At 45.6% G+C, this 19,505-nt stretch overlaps 7 protein-coding genes across 7 annotated transcripts; 6 read left to right on the top strand and 1 right to left on the bottom strand.

Moving 5' to 3' along the window:
• Nucleotides 1-1,312: 1,312 nt before the first annotated feature.
• On the top strand, nt 1,313-2,656 carry N7471_007282 (uncharacterized protein; the record flags this gene model as incomplete). The annotated part of the gene is made up of 4 exons (XM_057280001.1): nt 1,313-1,556; nt 1,622-1,689; nt 1,743-2,119; nt 2,176-2,656. 4 exons carry the CDS (start codon nt 1,313-1,315, stop codon nt 2,654-2,656), a joined length of 1,170 nt encoding a protein of 389 aa, XP_057134261.1.
• An 845-nt stretch (nt 2,657-3,501) lies between these two features.
• On the top strand, nt 3,502-5,622 carry N7471_007281 (flavin-containing monooxygenase; the record flags this gene model as incomplete). The annotated part of the gene is made up of 7 exons (XM_057280000.1): nt 3,502-3,800; nt 3,857-3,870; nt 3,924-4,173; nt 4,232-4,300; nt 4,358-4,603; nt 4,697-5,242; nt 5,298-5,622. The coding sequence occupies 7 exons, from the start codon at nt 3,502-3,504 to the stop codon at nt 5,620-5,622; spliced, it is 1,749 nt and encodes a 582-aa protein (XP_057134260.1).
• A 424-nt stretch (nt 5,623-6,046) lies between these two features.
• On the bottom strand, nt 6,047-6,694 carry N7471_007280 (uncharacterized protein; the record flags this gene model as incomplete). The annotated part of the gene is made up of 1 exon (XM_057279999.1): nt 6,047-6,694. The coding sequence occupies one exon, from the start codon at nt 6,692-6,694 to the stop codon at nt 6,047-6,049; it is 648 nt and encodes a 215-aa protein (XP_057134259.1).
• Nucleotides 6,695-7,496: 802 nt separating this feature from the next.
• On the top strand, nt 7,497-10,148 carry N7471_007279 (uncharacterized protein; the record flags this gene model as incomplete). The annotated part of the gene is made up of 12 exons (XM_057279998.1): nt 7,497-7,560; nt 7,624-7,670; nt 7,726-7,783; nt 7,854-7,957; nt 8,009-8,024; nt 8,085-8,303; nt 8,354-8,619; nt 8,670-8,684; nt 8,750-8,941; nt 8,992-9,455; nt 9,517-9,850; nt 9,915-10,148. 12 exons carry the CDS (start codon nt 7,497-7,499, stop codon nt 10,146-10,148), a joined length of 2,013 nt encoding a protein of 670 aa, XP_057134258.1.
• A 586-nt stretch (nt 10,149-10,734) lies between these two features.
• Nucleotides 10,735-11,584, top strand: N7471_007278 (uncharacterized protein; the record flags this gene model as incomplete). Its single annotated transcript, XM_057279997.1, has 2 exons — nt 10,735-11,012; nt 11,077-11,584. 2 exons carry the CDS (start codon nt 10,735-10,737, stop codon nt 11,582-11,584), a joined length of 786 nt encoding a protein of 261 aa, XP_057134257.1.
• A 1,155-nt stretch (nt 11,585-12,739) lies between these two features.
• Nucleotides 12,740-14,855, top strand: N7471_007277 (acid sphingomyelinase family protein; the record flags this gene model as incomplete). The annotated part of the gene is made up of 5 exons (XM_057279996.1): nt 12,740-12,847; nt 12,907-12,993; nt 13,056-13,402; nt 13,468-14,153; nt 14,218-14,855. The coding sequence occupies 5 exons, from the start codon at nt 12,740-12,742 to the stop codon at nt 14,775-14,777; spliced, it is 1,788 nt and encodes a 595-aa protein (XP_057134256.1). The 3' UTR covers nt 14,778-14,855.
• A 2,633-nt stretch (nt 14,856-17,488) lies between these two features.
• On the top strand, nt 17,489-19,356 carry N7471_007276 (sugar porter family MFS transporter; the record flags this gene model as incomplete). Its single annotated transcript, XM_057279995.1, has 3 exons — nt 17,489-18,529; nt 18,610-18,892; nt 18,950-19,356. 3 exons carry the CDS (start codon nt 17,489-17,491, stop codon nt 19,354-19,356), a joined length of 1,731 nt encoding a protein of 576 aa, XP_057134255.1.
• Between the last annotated feature and the right edge of the window lie 149 nt (nt 19,357-19,505).

The following is a 19,505-nucleotide window of genomic DNA, read 5'->3' as shown; positions in this document are numbered from 1 at the left end:
TGGGAGCTACAAAACTCATCTGTAGTTCTAATTGATGGCACTTATTTTGGAAAGAATTCCTCCGCTATTCAACGCTGCGTTTCATCTTTTGGCAAGGGACGTTGGAAAGGATTGCAATGTCACCGCATATTGTAGAACGTGAAAATCGAGGCACTGTTTGTTTTCCAGTTGCCGCCACTGGACAAGGTTTGAAATTCCTAACACATCCACCGGTTCCTACCCTGAGATAAGATCATCATTCTGTTCTTAAAACCAGTGTTTACGCTAATTTTTATTTTACTCTTCAGACTATTGTATGTATTTGTTGTGCAGACAAAGTTCACCAGATAGGGCCGAGGAAATCGACAGCTTACCAGAGACTTACTCAATAACTCTTAGGTTCCTCGCCATAACTGCATAGATGAATTAAAATCAAGGAATATAACAAAAGTAAGCAAATTGAAGATATTCCAGTATGACTTTTGCAGCATAGAATTTAGGTTTCTCCTTGATTTAGTTTGACGACTACGGCGGTGAAATCCTCGGCCGAGGCTGATGTGACTGAGAGAATTAATCAGGATTCTCAACCAAGGATAAACATTTTTATTTACCGATAGATACAACATAAAACGACAACGTGAAAGGACACGTCTTATTTACAAATTGTTAGGGCTGTGCTCGGTCACAGCTAATCCCTGTTCAACCCCTAGACGGGAGTGAGTAGTAGAGGATAGGGGTGGCGAGGGTGGATACCCCTGCTGATTGTGTCAAAATCGAGTCTAGGGCTGGTAGCTTTTTGAAACATCTACAGACGTCAAAAGTACGGAGTATTCCAAGGTTTGGAAGGAGGCGGCCCGGGGGGCACATCCGCTGTCAAATGGACGGGTTGTGGGGCCCCGGCGCGTTGGTCACATCCATGGATCGTATTTGAAAAACCGTTAACTGTCAAGTGTCGACCAGACTAGCCCATTGTCCGAGCCCAGGCCCTACGATGTACTTTTACACTACGGAGTACTACTAGTATAGTAGTGGCTCCGATACTTACACCCCTATGCTCGTACACCGACACATATTGACATATATCAAATGAGATCTCTCAACTTCATTCTCATGTCCACGGATCATTACGAGTTCTAGCTTCTTGGATAGGTTAAGACCAAACACCAAACCCCTTGACCCAATAGACCCTTCGTTACTAAATTACCGCCTTGATTTTTAAAAATCAGAATACATATGGAGTGGTTTATCCGAGCTGCCAGGTTATATATCTTCAGATCTGCGGAACTGGGTTATTCTTTTGTAATTCCCTTTCATCTACCACAAGAACGCCAAAATGCCCAGCGTCACTGCTACAGGTGACTTTGGTCCAGCACCGCCTGGGGTAGATCTGACCAAGAATCAGACAGGCAACTTGTTGGGAGCAGTTATTCCTGTAGCGGTGCTCGGGACCACTGCAGTTATATTGCGACTAGTGGCGCCAATGAAGACCAGAGAGGCGAGAAAATTCGCCGTCGATGACTACCTAATCATTGCAGCGCTTTTATTCTCTTGGGGCACAGCAATATCCTGCTTTATAAGTGAGTCAAAAATGAACCCTGACATAGTCAATGAATGGGCACAGCACTTACACCAGGTTCTCTAGGCATTCCATATGGAAATGGATATCATTTGCAATCATTGACCAAAGGAGAGTTTATCACTGTTTGGAAAGTAAGGGAAATGCTGAACGAAGTGCATGGGATAGATTTTGACAAAACATTTAGATACTTTTTGCCTATGTTATGATTTACGCCACAGCTGTCACCTTTACCAAATCCTCGATCGTCTTCTTTTACGGCCGCATCTTCAACTTTCGCTGGTCATTAGGCATCTGCATGTTCTTGGTTATTGGGTACTGGGTCACCATTATCGTCACAGTTGCAGTGGCCTGTCGACCACTGCCATACTTCTGGCTCGCCTATACTGATCCAACAGCCACTGGTGTATGCATTGATGTGCCCAAATTCTTTTTCGGCAATGGAATTGGTGCTATGCTGATTGATGTGATAATACTGTGTATGCCGATGCCAACAATTTACAAGTTGCAGATGCAATCGTCGCAGAAGGTAGCAGTCATGGGCATCTTGCTCTTAGGAAGTTTGTACGTTTTCCTTCGCTCCTAGTACTATAACATTGACCCTGGCTAATTGACCTCAGTGTTTGCGTGGCAAGTATTTGCCGGATCATCGCACTTCAGAAAAACACCCACGGAACAGATGCTACGTGGACCATGGCACCTGTCTTTATCTGGTCATGCGTGGAGCCTTTTGTTGGGATCATCTGCGCGTGTCTTCCAACATTTGGACCTTTCTTTCGTCGGTGGTGGTCCAAAGCTCGGACAGGGCGCTCATCAAACAGTCGCAGCACCGATCCAAGCGCTGAACATTCATCTGCTACAAGGTCTTGGCCCCGGAAACCCCGAGCAAAAAAGCCACCCAAGGACTCATTATTCAGTACCAATGACTTTGGCTGTGTAGATGACGTGGAATTAATGAACGATATAAATGCAACTCGGTCGCTGACGGACGAGGGTGTGAGTGATCACCATGATATGGAGCGAGGAGACTCTAGTTGTGCTATCACAGTTCAACAAGATGTGGATGTGACATGGGACAAGTATAAAACAGGCAAAAAATGACGATCTGGCATTCAATTATCGCAAAGGGCTTCCAAGAGATGGAGAGTCCCTTAGTTTGTTGATTACGAATATCTTGTATTGCAGTTTGAGGTGCGTTACATTTGCCTTTCTTTGTGTACAATGTGAAACAAAATATGTCATCGTCACATGTACCATCTGGACAATTCAGAATTGAGATAAGAAGAGGTAAATTTCTTGCATAGGAACAATTGGGGAATCATACCTATGTAGAAATGTCTGCGCAGTACGGATATGGAATACTCAGTACGTTGTAGCAGCGACTGGGTACATTGGGGGCAGTTTATTGTTCTCAACGCTCGTATGTATTTCATTTAATAAGGTCTAGCAAGTCTTACAACGAAGGCATGTTGTTTTGCTGTCGTTTTTTCTTTTCTTGTGGATTTAATTCTGCACTTCGCTTCGAAACCTGGTTTGAGGTGGCGCTATGTGCCGTCGCGACCTGTCATACCAACTAACACGAGTTAGAATTGTGGGGAAAGCCAGTACATAAGTACATACTTCCTAGGTCCGGTGGACTAACCTTCCTCGCGGTGCTAGTGTGGAGAGGATCTTCCTAGGGGATTTACTAACAGCCAACTACTTCTTTTCAACTGACGCTATTAAAGTATACGGAGTACAAAGTACAAAGTAACGGAGGCCTAAGACCTAAGCCATTCCCCCCCCTTAAGAAACAAATAAAATAAAAAAATAACTTAATCACTCCGTATGCCCCCTGGATTTTACTTCATTTCCTCTATTCTATAATAGTTTCCGTGGGAGCTATCGTAGCATTATAAGAGAAACTCACCGACAATTCACTGCCTCAGCCCCCCAAATCTCTCAACATGTCTCACCTCCTCACTTCAAATGGGTTGCAAAATGGTTCTGCCTCTGTCCCAACATGTGCTACCCGTGTTGCTAACGGCGAGACCCCTCCCAACTGGATCCCTTGTGCCGAGCAACCTGCATATGCACGACGGAAACTAAAGATAATCTGTATTGGCGCAGGCTACTCGGGTTTGACACTTGCCCACAAGATCGACCATGAGCTGAAGCTCGGCGACTTCGTGGAATTGAAGATCTATGAAAAGAATCCTGAAGTCGGCGGAACGTGGTTTGAGAACACCTATCCTGGTGTCGCCTGGTGAGTAGTCTGTCTATATGTCTAATAAACATGACTGTTTTATCTGACACATCTAGTGACGTCCCTGCCCGTAAGATCGATCCTCCAGTGGCTCTTTGCCAATCAAAATTGACATCCACTTAGATGCATACACATTTTTATTCGAGCCTAATCCAAACTGGTCCCACTTCTATGCACCCGGTCCCGAGATTGAGGAGTACATCCAACGAACGACAAAGAAATGGAACCTGGACAAAGACATCCAGTTTAACACCCGTGTTACCGAGACTGTGTGGAATGATGAGTTGGGAAAGTGGAAAGTGGAGGTAGATCAAGCTGGCACAATCCTGCATGACGAGGCTGATATTCTGGTCAATGCGTCCGGTTTTTTGAGGTGAGAATCAGTTATCCTCGATATTGTTTCCACTTACTAACGGTGATCTTCCGGCTAGCAAAACCAACTGGCCTGACATTGAGGGACTATCGAGTTTCAAGGGGAAGTTGCTTCACACTTCGACCTGGTGAGCAAACGTTGTTTATGAACTATCAAGCAAAGATTATTAACGAGTCATACTTAGGGATAACACCTACGACTGGTTGAACAAACGTGTTGCAGTCATTGGTAATGGCTCCTCCGGAATTCAATGTGTGGCTGCAATGCAGCCGAAGGTCGCCCAGCTTACCAACTTTGTGCGCAATCCGACCTGGGTTTCTGTCAACTTCTGTGCGGATAAGACACAGGATGGGGGCAATTTCCCCTACACAGAAGAGGAGAAAGCACACTTCGCGGAAGATACCGAAGCTCATTTCAAGTACCGAAGAGAGTTAGAGGCCAGGCAAGTTCAAAGTCCGCATAGGGCCGACCCCTCTATCTACCAATCAACAGATTGCTAGAACTAAACTAATCTTGAGTACAGTGTCAATGGGTTCTTTTATGGTATGTATAGAGACCACCCGATGCAATTGGGGTTGACAGAGGTTTCCCGGCAACAAATGGCGGAGCGAATGAAAGGAATCTCTGACCCAGAAATCTTGTCAAAAATGCTTTCGCTCGAGTTCCGTCCTGGCTGCCGTCGCTTGTCACCAGGAGATGGGTATCTGGAGGCTTTTTCCAAGGACAACGCAACTCTCACCTTCGATCCGATTGAGCGTATCACAGAACTGGGTATCAAAACGGTCACAGGCGATGAGCAACAATTTGACGTAATAGTCTGTGCCACAGGGTTTGACACGTCCTTTATTCCATCTTGGAAGATGATTGGTTGCCATGGAGCTACATTGGAAGAGCGATGGAAAGTTAACCCCGAGGCTTTCTTTGCGGTCCAAGTGGACACAATGCCGAACTATTTTATCTTCAACGGGCCCAATTGCCCAATCTCCCATGGCTCGGTTTTGACGCAGGTCTCTTGGACATGTGATTACATTCTCCGCTGGGCTAAGAAGATTTCTGCAGAGGATATCAAGTGAGTCATTATGGTCTTCGTGGGTCCCAGCGTTTCCCTAACATATTCCACACAGGTCAATTGATGTCAAAAAGGAAGCTATGGAAGACTACAATGTTTACTGCCAGGAGTTCCTCAAGCGTATGGTTTGGTCGGATGAGTGTCGGAGCTGGTACAAAAACGGAAAAAGTTCAGGCCATGTCACCGGGGTATATCCAGGCTCGGTTTTGCACTTTAAAGACTGTCTTGAAAACATCGGTGGCGAGCACTTCAATATTGAGTACCGCTCTAAGAACCGGTTCCGGTTTCTAGGAAACGGTGAAAGTGTGCATGATCAGCATGGAGCAGGTGATTTGGCGTGGTACATGGACGATATGAAAGCCTCCATACTGCCACTCTAAGTCAACAGCATGTTTTTGTCCTACACCCACAACATACTTTCTACTATGTACCCTTTGTTTACTTCTACATTTCACTAAATTAATATAAAAACCACCGAAAATGATCCACGCGTGAGTTATAAGCCGGATTGTCATCCCTAATTGATAGACGGAGTTGGAGTCAATCGAGGCAATGATAGAGTAGTTTAATAGGCTGCTTCTTCAAGCGATGCTTAGAAGTTATTAATCCCTTACAAATCTCACATCTAGGTATTACTGCGATTCCTAAGCTGTTACTATGTTACTTAATCATTTCTAGAGAGCTAATAATCAAAATAAATAGTGATTTCCTTTTCTCGAGAGAGCTAGAAATATTTTATATAAAATAAAGTAGAAAGGAACAAACAAAGCACTTACCTCATACTTGATCTCAATTTCCAAACCTCTAGTATGTGTCTACCACATCATCCTCCCAGTCGTCTTGAGATACGCTCTGTCTGGCCACGCTCTGTCTGGCCACACTCTGGTCAATCTGTGTACCTACAGGGTGTGAGGGCTCTGGCAGCGACATATCGAGCACTACGTCAAATAGATCAGGCACAGGGGACTGACATTCAGTCACAAACCGCAAGAGTCCCCATACAGCATCCGGAGACATACTCGTTACCTGAGGGACAAGATAGGACGGGCGAGCCTCCGGGCGAACCGTGAATGTCTCCGCAGGGCCACTCTCGGGGTGGTGGATGACTACAGCCTTTATAACTGGGGGCATCGGGATGGGTATAGCGAACCTATAAGGGCTATCAATCTCCTGGACTCTAGCTTGGATCTCATCCCAGGTCTTCCGATAGTGGGTCTCGAAGGTATTCGTCCACTCCTCGTCAGAGCGATAACCGGCGAGACCAGCGCACAAAGACCATAAGAAATAGTTAGTGTTGACCCATGCGGAAATACGCACTGCCCATGATCTAGAAGGCAGGTTGTGCCTCTGACGAACGTCGCAGCGGATTGCAGGCTGCTCGGTGGCTTGTACGACGGAAATGGGTACACTGTAGACCGGGTGGACAGCCTGCCAGTTGTAGTTAGCTGACATGACTCTCGAAAGCGTTCTTTGTACCGAGGAGGGGAAAGGTAGACTTGTAAGTTGTACTTGACCACTGCACTAAGGGAATGACGAAACTTAGAGTCAGAAAACTGGGATAGTGAAGGAGTGGCGGAGAACTTAATGCATATTTACTTCAGAGGAATGGGGGTTTTATATAGCTTTTGGAGATCTAGATACCAAGACTCAGAGATTGAGATTATATCCGATGACAAAGAACTCAAGGGAGGGGACCCTTGTCTTCATTCAAGAGTAGAATGAAACATCCAAGCACAATGCACATTGTTAACGGATCTTTGTCCCATTGTTAGCAGACGTGGTTCGGATTAGAAACTACATAGATCACTTAACATAACAAGGGTTCTTTGTATAAATTAAATTATTAATTTGGATCTGGGGATTGGATAGCCTCTTTTTTTCGGATTTAGAGTGGTATTCCTCTCCAGAATCATCGCGATGTGCTGGTGGCTAGTCGCAACAAAGACAGATTCCTGTTCTTTTGCTCGGCCAATATATAATATAAAAGGCTTGAACCCTATCTCACCAACTCGGACGCGGGTATAATACCATGTTACGTAGCCGGCTGCCAAGACACCGAGAGCCCGAGAACGTTGAATTAGTAATCTGTTACTCGGCACCGAAAGAGGTGCCCTGTCAGCTCACAAAACTTGGATTCTACACAAGTCGGCCCCATCTTTGCACGGTCCCGTGTGATTGATTGTATCGTGAAACCGGTCCTGTATCGTTAAGGTTTAAGTTCGGCTTAGGACTTTAGGCTTCAATCCAAGTGATCATGCCGACGTCTCGGATGAGCAAGTCGTGCGACCAATGCCGGAATCGTAAAGTCCGGTGTCTTGGTATGTTCATGTAGCCTCGATCCAAAAAAAGAAAGTCGTTACAGAATGCTTATTGGATTACAGTTCCAATCACGTCCCCGGGAGAACCCGTAGCGTGCACTCACTGCGTTGTAAATGCTGTGAATTGAAATTTATCCAACTAGCGACTAACTTATCCCTTTACAGAAACGAAATGAGACCTGCAGATTCGGAAAGGCGAAGGAAAGGCCTGTAAGGAGGACCGGTATGTTTTCTTGCTGGTTGCACCCCTTCCAGCCTTTTCTTCAATCTCATGCATTCGCTGACTTAAGCAGTTCAATTGAATACCTATGCACCACCAACGAGTTTGTTCATAGATCGTTTGTTTGAAAATCCATCAGAAAGGGCACCTCTGTATGATGAATTCTCCGTCTTAAGGGTATGTTGATTATTGCAGACGTTTGGACAGGCTAATTAATGACTGCAATAGGCCGATGATAGACGCGGTTTGTTACCTTGCCTCGACTATAAAAATTTGATTTTGATTAACTGACTGTATTTCCCAGTGCCAAGCTCCGGGCTTGCATTTTTCTCAGACAAAAAGGTTGAATCGCTTGTGAAAAGATTAGGGAACACTGAAATAAGAGACCTTGTCCATCAAATCGACAACGCAATCAGACTGCGATTGCTGGCTAACTCTAACAACGATATAACCTCCGTGAATATTGTGCGACCCCTGGCCTTCGAGCAGCCTTCGTCGGCTGAGCTTAAAAGCTACGCGAACAGTTGGTTTAACCATGCCGTGAATTTAACATTGAAACTTATCAACTTTCAGGCTACTTTGAAATTGTCCATCCCGTGTTTCCTTTTTTGGATCGATCGGACTTTGAGGGAATGATTAATGATGTCCAGTTGCCTCAAATTTTGAATACTGATTCCGCATTTTGCGCTCTTTTTTATGCCGTAATGGCCCTGGGATGCCAATATCATGGGCGCGGTTCATTTCAGCCGGGCGTTGGTGAAGCCTGGAAGTTTTTTCAAATATCCTTCAGCTATGTACCTCGTGTTATCACAAGCCAGGAATCTCTGCCTACTCTTCAGGTCAGCTTCTAGCTAGTCTGATTATTTTATACCCGCTGACTATTGTCCAGGCTCTCATTGCAATGGTGTGCCGTGCCATCTTTTTACTCAAAATCACCAGAATCGTGTTATGGACTCTGACTTCTTTAAGGCAATTTTTGCCATGAATACGTGCTCACTACAGATTGAAAATTTCCTAATAGGGGAGGCCAGTCGCACTGTTCTTGCACTTAGGTATCACAAGTCCATCCTTATCGATGCCAACGCTGCTACTTGCTACCGAGCATTTTGGGTGGTTTATCATATGGAAAAGCAGTACAGCTTTCAAGCAAGAAGTAGTTCGGTACGTTACTTTCCTACCTTGAAGAATCACAATGGGAAATAACTTCTCAGACCATCATCGATCTTGATGTCGGATGTCAAATTCCCCCAGTTCCAGAATCTATTGTCAAAGGCTTCAATTGGTTCATGGCCTCTATCCGCATCAGCCGAATATTCTCCATCGCTTATGATTCTCTTTTTTCTGTGACTGCTTCCACTCAACCCGCCACGTCTCTGCTTCTGGCAGTTGACCATATTCAAAGGCTGTTAGAAGATTGGAGACAATCAATTCCTCTTATTTACAGACCCAAAGAGGTACTACAAAGACCTTTTCTTGCTGATATGGGCACAAAAGAGATCACCATCCGAACTCACTTCTATTATTTTCACCTCATCATCGCACTTGAGCGAATGAGGCTTCACCTCAGTCCTGACAAACAGAAAGCATATGAGAGTCTACAGACCATGCTCAATGCGGCAACAACGGTAGTTGAGCTCACTCGCTTCATTGACGTGGAGCCTTATACGCCCGTCTTGTAAGTATCTCCCGTTTCGAATTGACATGGCTCAGGTCTTCGTGTTAAATTCATACATTAGCATCCTGGCTATCATGCCACTGTCTGCTCTCTTCATACTTTTTGATTTCGTCATTCACTGCCCTGCTCACTCGGACATCCGGAAAAATCTGATTCTGCTAGACATTGTGTCTGGCCATTTCAGCCTCCTTGAGCACGCGTCTTGCGGATCATTACCTGGGAATTACTTGTCTCGCTTTGCGCATATTGCAAGACAACATGTTGAAAATGTCGCAAGCCAACCAGTTGACGATACCAGGACTGACTCCTCCGCGATGGTCGGGGGCGAGCAACATCATCATGATACTTCTTCCAGAGCAGATATTTCGGTCGGCGACAATACAGAATTGGACGGGGTATGTGTCGCATGAGCAAACTCCATATATGGCAAACCAGCGTGGCTGATGAGTTATTCCACAGACCGCTACGTCGAGTTATCACTGCATCAACGACGGGTTTAACCAAGAGCCCTTTACTGGATTCGATGCCTATGGTGATTCGGCTACCGAAAACGCCTCACCTCATAGCACCGACATATGGCCGATTCCTCTGCAAATAGAAAACGAAGCTGGATTGAGCGCCCTTTTTGCGTCGGCAGTATCATGGGAAGATTTGATGGAATCAACTAGGACATATACAGGGGAAAATAATTAGTGCTCCCGATGAATTAGAGTTCATCGGGAGGCCATGAAGATCAATGAGTTAGCGAGGACCCAATAATCTGAGTTTCGAAGTCCGAAAACAAAGATGGGCTGTTGACAAGTATAACTACAAAATGAACTTACTGAAAAATGTTATACAGGTAAAATGGGATGACACGATGTCTTTTTTACACCAATGCACCTACCTTAAGATCGTTGCACAGTTTTGCGCAGAGCAAGTCTAAATGTAGAAGGAATATTATCATATCACAGAGCTGTACCCAAAATAGAGAATTAATACAATGTGGACACGAGGTCCGAGTTCAACGCCCAGTAAATTTGAAGGAAGTCTAGGCAGCCCAGCGTGGTTCTCCGTAAAAAAAAAATATACAGGCTCATCTCTGGATTCGGTGCCGAGATTTCTGTTCTACTAGGCACTATTTCGGTACCAGTTGAATTTTGTGCCGAACAGGTTAGCTACACCTATTAAAAGGGATAGAGGCGCTAGGAGTCAGAGCAATCCTACATTTACTTTTGGCATTTTCCCAACTCCCCTTTCGTACGTCAGGTAGTTTTGGTATCAGTCTCCGCAGGTCGCAATGAGCGTAACCTCGCACCAGGCTCTATCCATTGCCATTATCATTTATTTTTCCCCTGCATTCTTTGTTGCGGTCTGGGTCTGTCGCTGCCATGGGTTTGGCAAACAGCTAGGTTGGCTTTACATGACACTGCTTTGCCTTGCGCGTGTTGTGGGATCAGCCTTACAAATTGCCAGTGAGATCAATCACGACTCCAGCCTTCATACTGCGGCCAATGTGATTGCTTCTGTTGGAATCATGGCTTTGCTGCTTGGAATGCTGGAAATTATCGATCAGTTGTGAGTTCAGAAACGGTTGAAGTTTGCACCCATTCATTTATTACTTGCGCTGACTACTCTTAAGCGAATCGACACTCCAATTCAAGCCTGTTCATAAGAGAGCATGGACATTCCTCCATATCGCCCAATATGCTGCCTTCATACTCTACGCCGTGGGAATGGGTATGGGAAGAACGGACCTCAACAGAGCGGCTTCTATTATCGTGGTGGTTGTCTTTGCCGTCCAGGTAGCGATATGTGTTGTCTTGTTCCGCCATAAGCGTGAGCTACCAGGCGACAACAGATTACTACTCGTTGCAATTACGAGCATACCGTTCCTGGCAGTGCGTGCCGCCTATGGGCTTTCAACAATGTTTGTAGCCAGTGACAGTGCCTTTATCACAGGGTTGACAAATGTCCTCGTCAGTGCATTCTTACAGTACTTGATGGAGTTCATTGTCTCAACACTCTTTCTCTATGCGGGTGTTGCTTTCTTGCCCCCCAAACAGGTTGAAAGTAATGAGTCTGGAATAATTTTGATCGATGATAATGAAATCGGTGGGAACTATACCGAACTGCCACCTAGTCGTTGAGTTTTGCCGACCGGGATTACTAGCATCGACGAAATAATTGTATTTTAATCACCTCAGCTCTTCGGTTTGGCTGTTGAATAGCGCAAATATAAAATATAAAGTCAGACTCGGAATAAAAATTAAAAAGAAACAATATGGGCTTGCAATATATAGGTCAAGGCTCATATTGTCGTAAGAGCACAGGGATTCCGTAAATTATAAAGTCAAGGCTACTAAAAGGTCTTCTTTTTACTATTGGCTTCATCTCCTAACTGAGGGCATTGAAAGAGGAGTGCCTCCTTGGATTCAATCGCCGATGGATTGCTTTCTACAAATTCGCCGACATTGAATTGGAGGTTTGATTATGAATTTCTTGGTTAGAGGTCTAATTGTAAAAGCAATACATGTCTTGGTCGATCCAGCGAGTGCATGAGATTGCTTTGAAAGACCATTGCATCAACGCATGTCTGAACATGTATCCCTTTTCACTTACATCATTAGCTGTTTCATACTAGTCTTTACATTTACGTCGAGCTTAGCCTTCTCATCGTTACCCTGATTGAGCCAACCCGGAGAACCACATTGAGATGTTCTCATATACGTCTTGTCAATGCATAACATCGGTCTCTATTAAAACAGTATCGTTTCAATCAGATAGATCATGTTCTGTTCACCAAAGCGCATTATATGGTACCTACAAGTAGGCCACCCAAATTTGAGCTCTGCCCTAGTTCTAACATCACTGGTCCTAAAACCCGAAAGGATTTCGTAATATGAGTGAATGCAGTAGTCATGATAGAATCCTCGTGAACTACCTTGCTACATTGTAAATGAAAAGTAGGTTATCATGACTCAAGCGATCCTAATGTCGCACTAAGCTCTCTTCTAATTAGGTCCTTCCTAAACCGACTAGGTAAGTATGTTCTAAGGGTGTGGAGTCCAATTTCATCAAAGATAGTCACATGATCTCGCCCGAACACCGAGTGTCAAAGCCCAAATCTGTGGAAGTTTAAACGCCTCGGCCCGAGTCCAAGCATAATCTCCAGCTAGTCTACACCGTGGCCACCGGTCCTAATTAAGAAGTAAAAAATTGTTATGCAGCACTATCTCTGACTATTTAGCCCTCCTCCCCTCGGTGCCAACTTTCTTTTCTCTTTGGTAACTTTTACCGTCCAGATGAAGCTTTTTGTATCCATTTGTTTGCTTGCCTGCGTGATTTTAACCAAAGCCGCTGACTTCGCCCGATTTGGTAATGATACATTGAGCGAGTGTGAAAACTGCCAGGTACAGTAATTGCTTCCCCATAGTTTCGGTACATCAAACTCACCGTCGTTTTGTGTTAGGCTACTCTAGCGTACTTGAAAAGCATAGCCTTTTTGGGAGACAATGCGTTTGTGAAGATTGCTCAACAGAGTTGCGGGGAGTCGCTGGTAATCAAAACTCATATTTGACATCCATAATACGCTTTTTGCTGACTATAATTTATATATAGCTGCAAAAAGATGATAATGGTATTTGCCAAGACACAGTTGCATTACAAGGGCCTGTTCTGGCAGACACTCTCCGGAACATAGAACCTACCTCCAGGGCGGCCATCCTGCTCTGTATTGGTCTCATGGGCATCTGCGAGTATCCTAGTGTGTCGCTCTTTAATGTCAGCTTCCCTCCGGAGGGCGAGTCTCAGGGTTCAGCTGCTTCAAATAGACCCCTGGTGGCCGAGAGAACCTCAAAATCGAAGAGACCAGCCCCGCTACGGATAGCACATTTTTCAGACATACATGTTGATCAGCTCTATGTCACAGGATCAAATGCGAATTGTTCCAAACCTATGTGTTGCAGGTAATTCCTTGGATCTCCCAATTCATCGACCATTTGTTCTGACTTGTTCTGCTCAATCCATCTAGAAACTACACGCTTGCTGATGAACCCAATAATAATGATGCGCCGGCCGGTCCGTTTGGTGACCACAATTGCGGCGCCCCGCCAAGTCTTGAAGAGAGCATGTACGCCGCTATTCATGAAATCTCGCCTGATTTTTCCATCTTCACTGGCGATATCGTTGATCATGGCATTTGGAATACGTCAGCAGACCATAATACTATGGAAATCAGAAGTTCATACTGCGCAATGGCCAATGCAGGAATGCAGGTTGCCTATAGCACGCTCGGCAATCATGAGATGTCCCCTGCAAATGCCCTTCCACCTTTGAAATTGGGAAAAGGTGCCGAATGGTTGTTCAACCTTGCCTCGCAGGTATGGTCCCGGTTCGTTGAAACACCCTCCGAAGACATTGAGAAATTTGGAAGATACTCGGTCAGGCATCCCGGTTCCAACCTGCGCATTATTTCAATCAATACGAATCTATATTACAGATTCAATTTTTGGATGTATCAAGTGATGGATGAATATGATCCAGACAATCAGCTTCAATGGCTCGTTGATGAATTGGATTGGGCCGAAAGGCACGGAGAACGTGTGTACATTATTGGTCACATGCCTATGGGAAGCTCAGACAGCTTCCATGACACGTCCAATTATTTCGACCAGATCATTAATCGTTACAAATCGACCATTTCCGCAACTTTCTTCGGTATTGAATTCATTTCGGTTATTAGCCGTCACTGTGAAGGCCTTTCTGCTAACCTCATACATAGGGCATACCCATTTGGACCAGTTCCAGATTAGCTATTCCGATTATCAAGCCCGGGAGGCTAAAAACGCTGTATCAGTGTCGCATATTTCACCTTCGATGGCACCTCTTTCCGGCATGCCAGCATTTCGAATTTACACAGTCGACCCGATGACATTCGGCATTCTGGACATTGAAACATACACCGCTGATATGGACAAGGAAGAATTCCAAATTCAACCCGTCTGGACTAAAAGTTACTCAGTCAAGGAGGCGTATGGTTCTCTTGTAGATCCACTTCTAGACCTTTCCCCAACTTCTGAACTGACTCCAGAGTTCTTTCATAATCTTACCATTATACTTGAGTCTAACGAGAATGCCTTTCAAGACTATTGGGCCCGTCGATCGCGAGGTTGGAAGGTGCAGTCTTGTGACTCAGAATGCCGAAAACAGGAAATATGCCAGCTTCGAGCTGCTAGAAGTCAGGACAATTGCCACAAGCCCACGGTAAATAACTTATTTGGAGCTCGATGTCAGCCTGAAGTTCCGAGTGCCCAGTGGGCTGGGCGTGATTTTCTTGCTTAAATCTAGGCGGGTAGCAGAAGGAGACTTCGAAGTGAGTGTCGTCAAGAAAGCCCTATTTGCGTTTCTAAAGACCCCGAGAAGGTTATAGAGCGATAGGTCTGTTGGGTAACAACCCAACCTCTCATCATTATGCGAATGTACTATGCTATTGTTGAATAACAGTACCAAAGATAATGTGGATCCTTTTCGTTCTACAACAAAAAATATATAGATTTCACTGTTTCTATATGGACAGTATCAATATGAATATTCACCGATATCAATTTGGAAAGCTTCGTTGGTACGTTTGTTCCACATGTTTACATCTTATTCTATTTTGGTTCGTGATAAAGAGCAATGAGTGAACTTGAAACAATTATGCGGGATCACCCAAAAACAAAGCGAGTATTGAGTGCCATAAAGTTAAAGCAAAAAACATATATTTGTTTTGATAGGCATGAGTTTGGAGAGCAATTGCTAGGCTCTAATTTCGTAGAATTGTGCACGCGGTTGCTGATTTATGAGAGGCGCATTGGCACCATGGATCCGGAGATACAGTGAGCACAGTATAACCCGCGCATGTATATTCAGCTCTGATAAGCCTAAGACTAGCTAGCGCCTTAGGAGTTTAAAACATATCAGAGTTGTCACAGAGATCGTTAATGGAACAGGGCCTGCAACGTTAAGAGAAATAATGAGACATTTGGATAGTTGATCACATTATATGATTAACCAAAGGAAGATGGTAATATCTGACATCAAGTAAGAAATAAGCATCGAATGTTGGAAAGGAGTGAGTCATGATTGATTATCCAGGGCTTGCTCGATGCGAGGATAATCCCTGCGTACATAATTTGAGCCATGTCTAGCAAATAAAGGCGATTCACCTCTTGTTGCTCGCCAGTGGTTTGTGGAATCAAATAACCGTTGGCAGCCCCAGATAACCCAAGGCCATTTTAGCGCGAACTCTTCAGTAACCTCCCATCCCCATGGATCCCACGGCGGTCCGCATACGACCACACCTCCATATCCACTTTTCACGTCTTGAAATCCTCTGAGATCTCGACATAGCTGTGCTTCATCGTATGAGTTCGTATCGCGGCGCAGTATATTATCTCGTGTGCCTAGACGACGATCGAAGAAGGCATTCCACGATGCAGTTGAATATTGAGCTCTGAGAGCATTTCTGTCATTTTACGCAGTCCTTGCCACGGTAGCTAGAGAGGTGATGTATCAAAACCCGTGTGTTGAACCGAACAAAGTGAAGACATTGAGGTAAAATCCCACAATGCATTTCGGCTAGACCCGAGTCGGGAAAAATTCAAAGCCGGCGAGGCGACACTCATTGGCCCCTTAGATAGGCGAGACCCCATGGGGCTTCACGGCGTTAGCGTCCACATACCCCGGCGTTGTGTACCACACCGGAAGAGTCGGAAGCTAAGTTCGGGACTGGGAGAGACGCCAGCTAAAACAGCCGTCGGCTTGCGAATCACAAATCGAAGAAAGGTATAAGTGCATATGGCCCCCAGATTTCATCCCCGGAATCAACTCACCGAGCATCTGGAACTGGCAAAGCGAGAACGAGAACCCTGGAAGACCACGCGGCCAATCGGTTCCCCGAGGTTTTCGGCCAATCCCGAGCCAAGCCAATGCCGAAACAAGAGTCTGCTAGCCCGAATTTGGCGATCGTGGCCGCATTATTAATTTCTTTTAATTTTTACAACCCGAGAGTCAGCCCAATCTGTAGAAACGTCTGGGGATAATGCGACTTGTGGCGTGCATATCGTGCAATCCAGAATGCTACTGTTGTAGCATCGGAAACAAACTATTCTCAATCGAGAACCCATGAATTCAAGAATTCATATCTAAAATAGCAAATCCGAATATTTTCCGACCCCTGTACTTCTTTTCTCTCCCTCTTTCTCCCTCTTTAATGATTTCAATGTCTAGAATGGGACTTGAGATCTCCTTGATATTGGTAAAATATGCCCACCTAGTTGAAGGTTAGTAGTCAGCAAATATTTTGCTGTAGAGACGGCACATTGAACAGATACACACAATATGGCTTGTATGTCGTGATTGATTCTAATAACTGGGATCGGTCAATTGTCGGATTTCCAGGGGTCATGTTGTATGGCCATGTTGTATCTAACTGCATCCAGATTGTCAGTGCGGTAAGCACTAAATGTCCCCCCCTTTCTGCAATAAGATGACACCGATATCGAGAAAGTATTCAAAAACGAATCACAAGCCAATGCAGCCAAGCCATGGCGCTCTCAGACCTGGAGGCTTGTTCTCTGAGAATTTCGGATCCAAGGCGCCCAGTCAATGCCGAGCCTGCTGGCGGGAGGCTTCTTTTGGTTTGTGGCGCACCTTAGCCTCTCACAATTTTATATGCATTCTCGTCTGTCCGGATAATGGCATCTCCGAATGTCGGTCTAGCGTTCGAAATTGGTCCTAGCGTGCTGTTAACCCCTTGAAGTGGCACATGGCATCGAATGATCGAGGGTTCCCCATATTGAATCGGTTCTAGCTGCGCGTTCTTTTCGTTAGTTCCGGGGAAAGGCTCGTGGGATCTAACCCCAGAACGAGTGCAGGAAGGAAAAAAATAAAAAAAATTCGAAGGTGGAAATGCAGCCAGCACTATATATTCCGCCTCGTTAGCCCGGTTTTTCTTCTTTTGTTGGATTCCATTTCTCTGTTCTCTCTTGTGCCCTAGCTTTGTCCTCAAAATGGCTGTCAGTCAGTCTGTGGTTGGCCGTGCCAATGCAGAGAAGCCTCACGGTCTCCAGGGTTTTATTTCAAACCCATATGTCTTCTTCACTTGTTTGTTTGCGTCGCTGGGTTGTATCATGTATGGATACGATCAGGGTGTGATGGGTCCTGTTCTCGTCATGGAGAACTTCCAAAACCACTTCCCCACGTTCATGGGATCCACGATCCAGGGTTGGTTGGTGTCGGCCCTTGAGCTTGGTGCCTGGGCTGGTGCTTTGATCAACGGTGTTCTCGCAGATCGTATCTCGCGCAAGTATGCCATGATGGTTGCCGTTGTCATCTTCACCCTGGGCACTGGTCTCCAGGCCGGTGCACAGACTCCTGCGTACTTCTTCGCCGGAAGAATCATCGGTGGTGTTGGCATCGGTATGTTTAGTATGGTTATCCCAATGTACCAAGCCGAGATTGCTCCCCCTGAGCTGCGTGGATCGCTTGTTTCTTTGCAGCAGCTGTCCATCACGATCGGTACCGCCATTTCCTTCTGGCTTGACTATGGTATGCAGTTTGTCGGCGGCAACACCTGTAACCCGGAGGGTATCTCGAACCCTTACTTGAGTGACGGCACGTATAATGCCGCTCAAAACAACGGCCACACCTGCTTGGGCCAGAAGACCATCTCGTGGAGACTTCCTTTGGCTTTGCAGATTATCCCGGCTTGGATTCTGTTCTTTGGTCTCTTCTTCTTCCCCTTCTCGCCGCGTTGGTTGATGATGAAGCACCGCGATGAGGAAGCCAAGGAGTCCATCTCTAAGCTGCGTCGCCTGCCGGTGAATGATCCACTTGTTCGCGCAGAGTACCTTGAGATCAAGGCTGCTGTTATGTTTGATGAAGAGACTGAGAGTGAGGTTGTTGGATCCGGAGGTATATTGGCTCCTTGGAAAGCCCTGTTTGCCCCCAACATGTTCAAGCGCCTGGTCCTTGGTTGCGGTATGATGATCTTCCAGCAGTTCACTGGTATCAATGCCGTGCTCTACTATGCGCCCCAGATTTTCTCTTCGGTAAGTGACCCAGTCTTTGTCGAACAAACTTTTTATTTTGCTCCGAGAAATGGTAGCTAACTATTTTCCTTTCTTCTTAGTTCGGTTTCTCGTCCACAAAGACAACTCTTCTCGCCACTGGTGTGACTGGTATCCTACAGATTATCTTCACCCTTCCCACCGTCCTTTACCTCGACAAGTTCGGCCGCAAGACCTTCCTAATTGTCGGTGCTGCCGGCATGTTCCTTTGCCATATTGTTGTCGCTATAGTGGAAGGTATATATGAGCCCAAGTGGAACTTGAACGAGGGGCTTGCCAGACCGCAAGGCTGGGTTGCCATTGCTTTCATCTGGCTCTTCGCTGTCAACTTTGCTTATTCTTGGGGTAAGTTACCACGCAACTAGCTCATTCCTCCCATCAAACTAACATTTTATTGAACAGGCCCCGTCGCTTGGGTATTGGCTCAGGAAATCTTCCCCAACAGTCAGCGCTCCCGCGGTGTCTCGATCGTCGCTTCCACCAACTGGATGTTCAACTTCATTATTGGTCTTACCACCAAGGATATGCTGGGCACAATGAAGTATGGTACCTATATCTTCTTCGCCATCTTCAGTGCTTTGGGTGGTCTGTTCATTTGGAAGTTTGCCCCTGAGACCAAGGACAAGACACTTGAGGAGTTGGATGTCTTCTTCGGTGGTGATAATAATAGCATTGCCGAAGCTGATCGCCTGCGCATGATGCGGATCAACGAGAGTCTTGGTCTTGCCGGCGTTGAGATCTTGGAGGATCTCAAGTCTGAGAAGCAAATTGATACCGACCACGTCGAGGTTGAGTCTACCACGGCTTGAGTGCCTCTGTGATGATGTGTATGGAAATTGAGAGGCAGGTTTTGAGTGGTGTTTATATAAACATAATTTGACTGGATGAAGTTGATAACAATAGAGGTAGGGCATCATTGCGCCGAGATATCTAGTGCCGGAGGCTTAATACAATCAAG

The sequence above is a fragment of the Penicillium samsonianum genome (assembly GCF_028829775.1).
Source record: "Penicillium samsonianum strain IBT 33392 chromosome Unknown utg000004l_segment0_segment0, whole genome shotgun sequence".
NCBI classification, from domain to species: Eukaryota; Fungi; Ascomycota; class Eurotiomycetes; order Eurotiales; family Aspergillaceae; genus Penicillium; species Penicillium samsonianum.
This window is presented reverse-complemented; position numbering and strand designations above follow the sequence as displayed.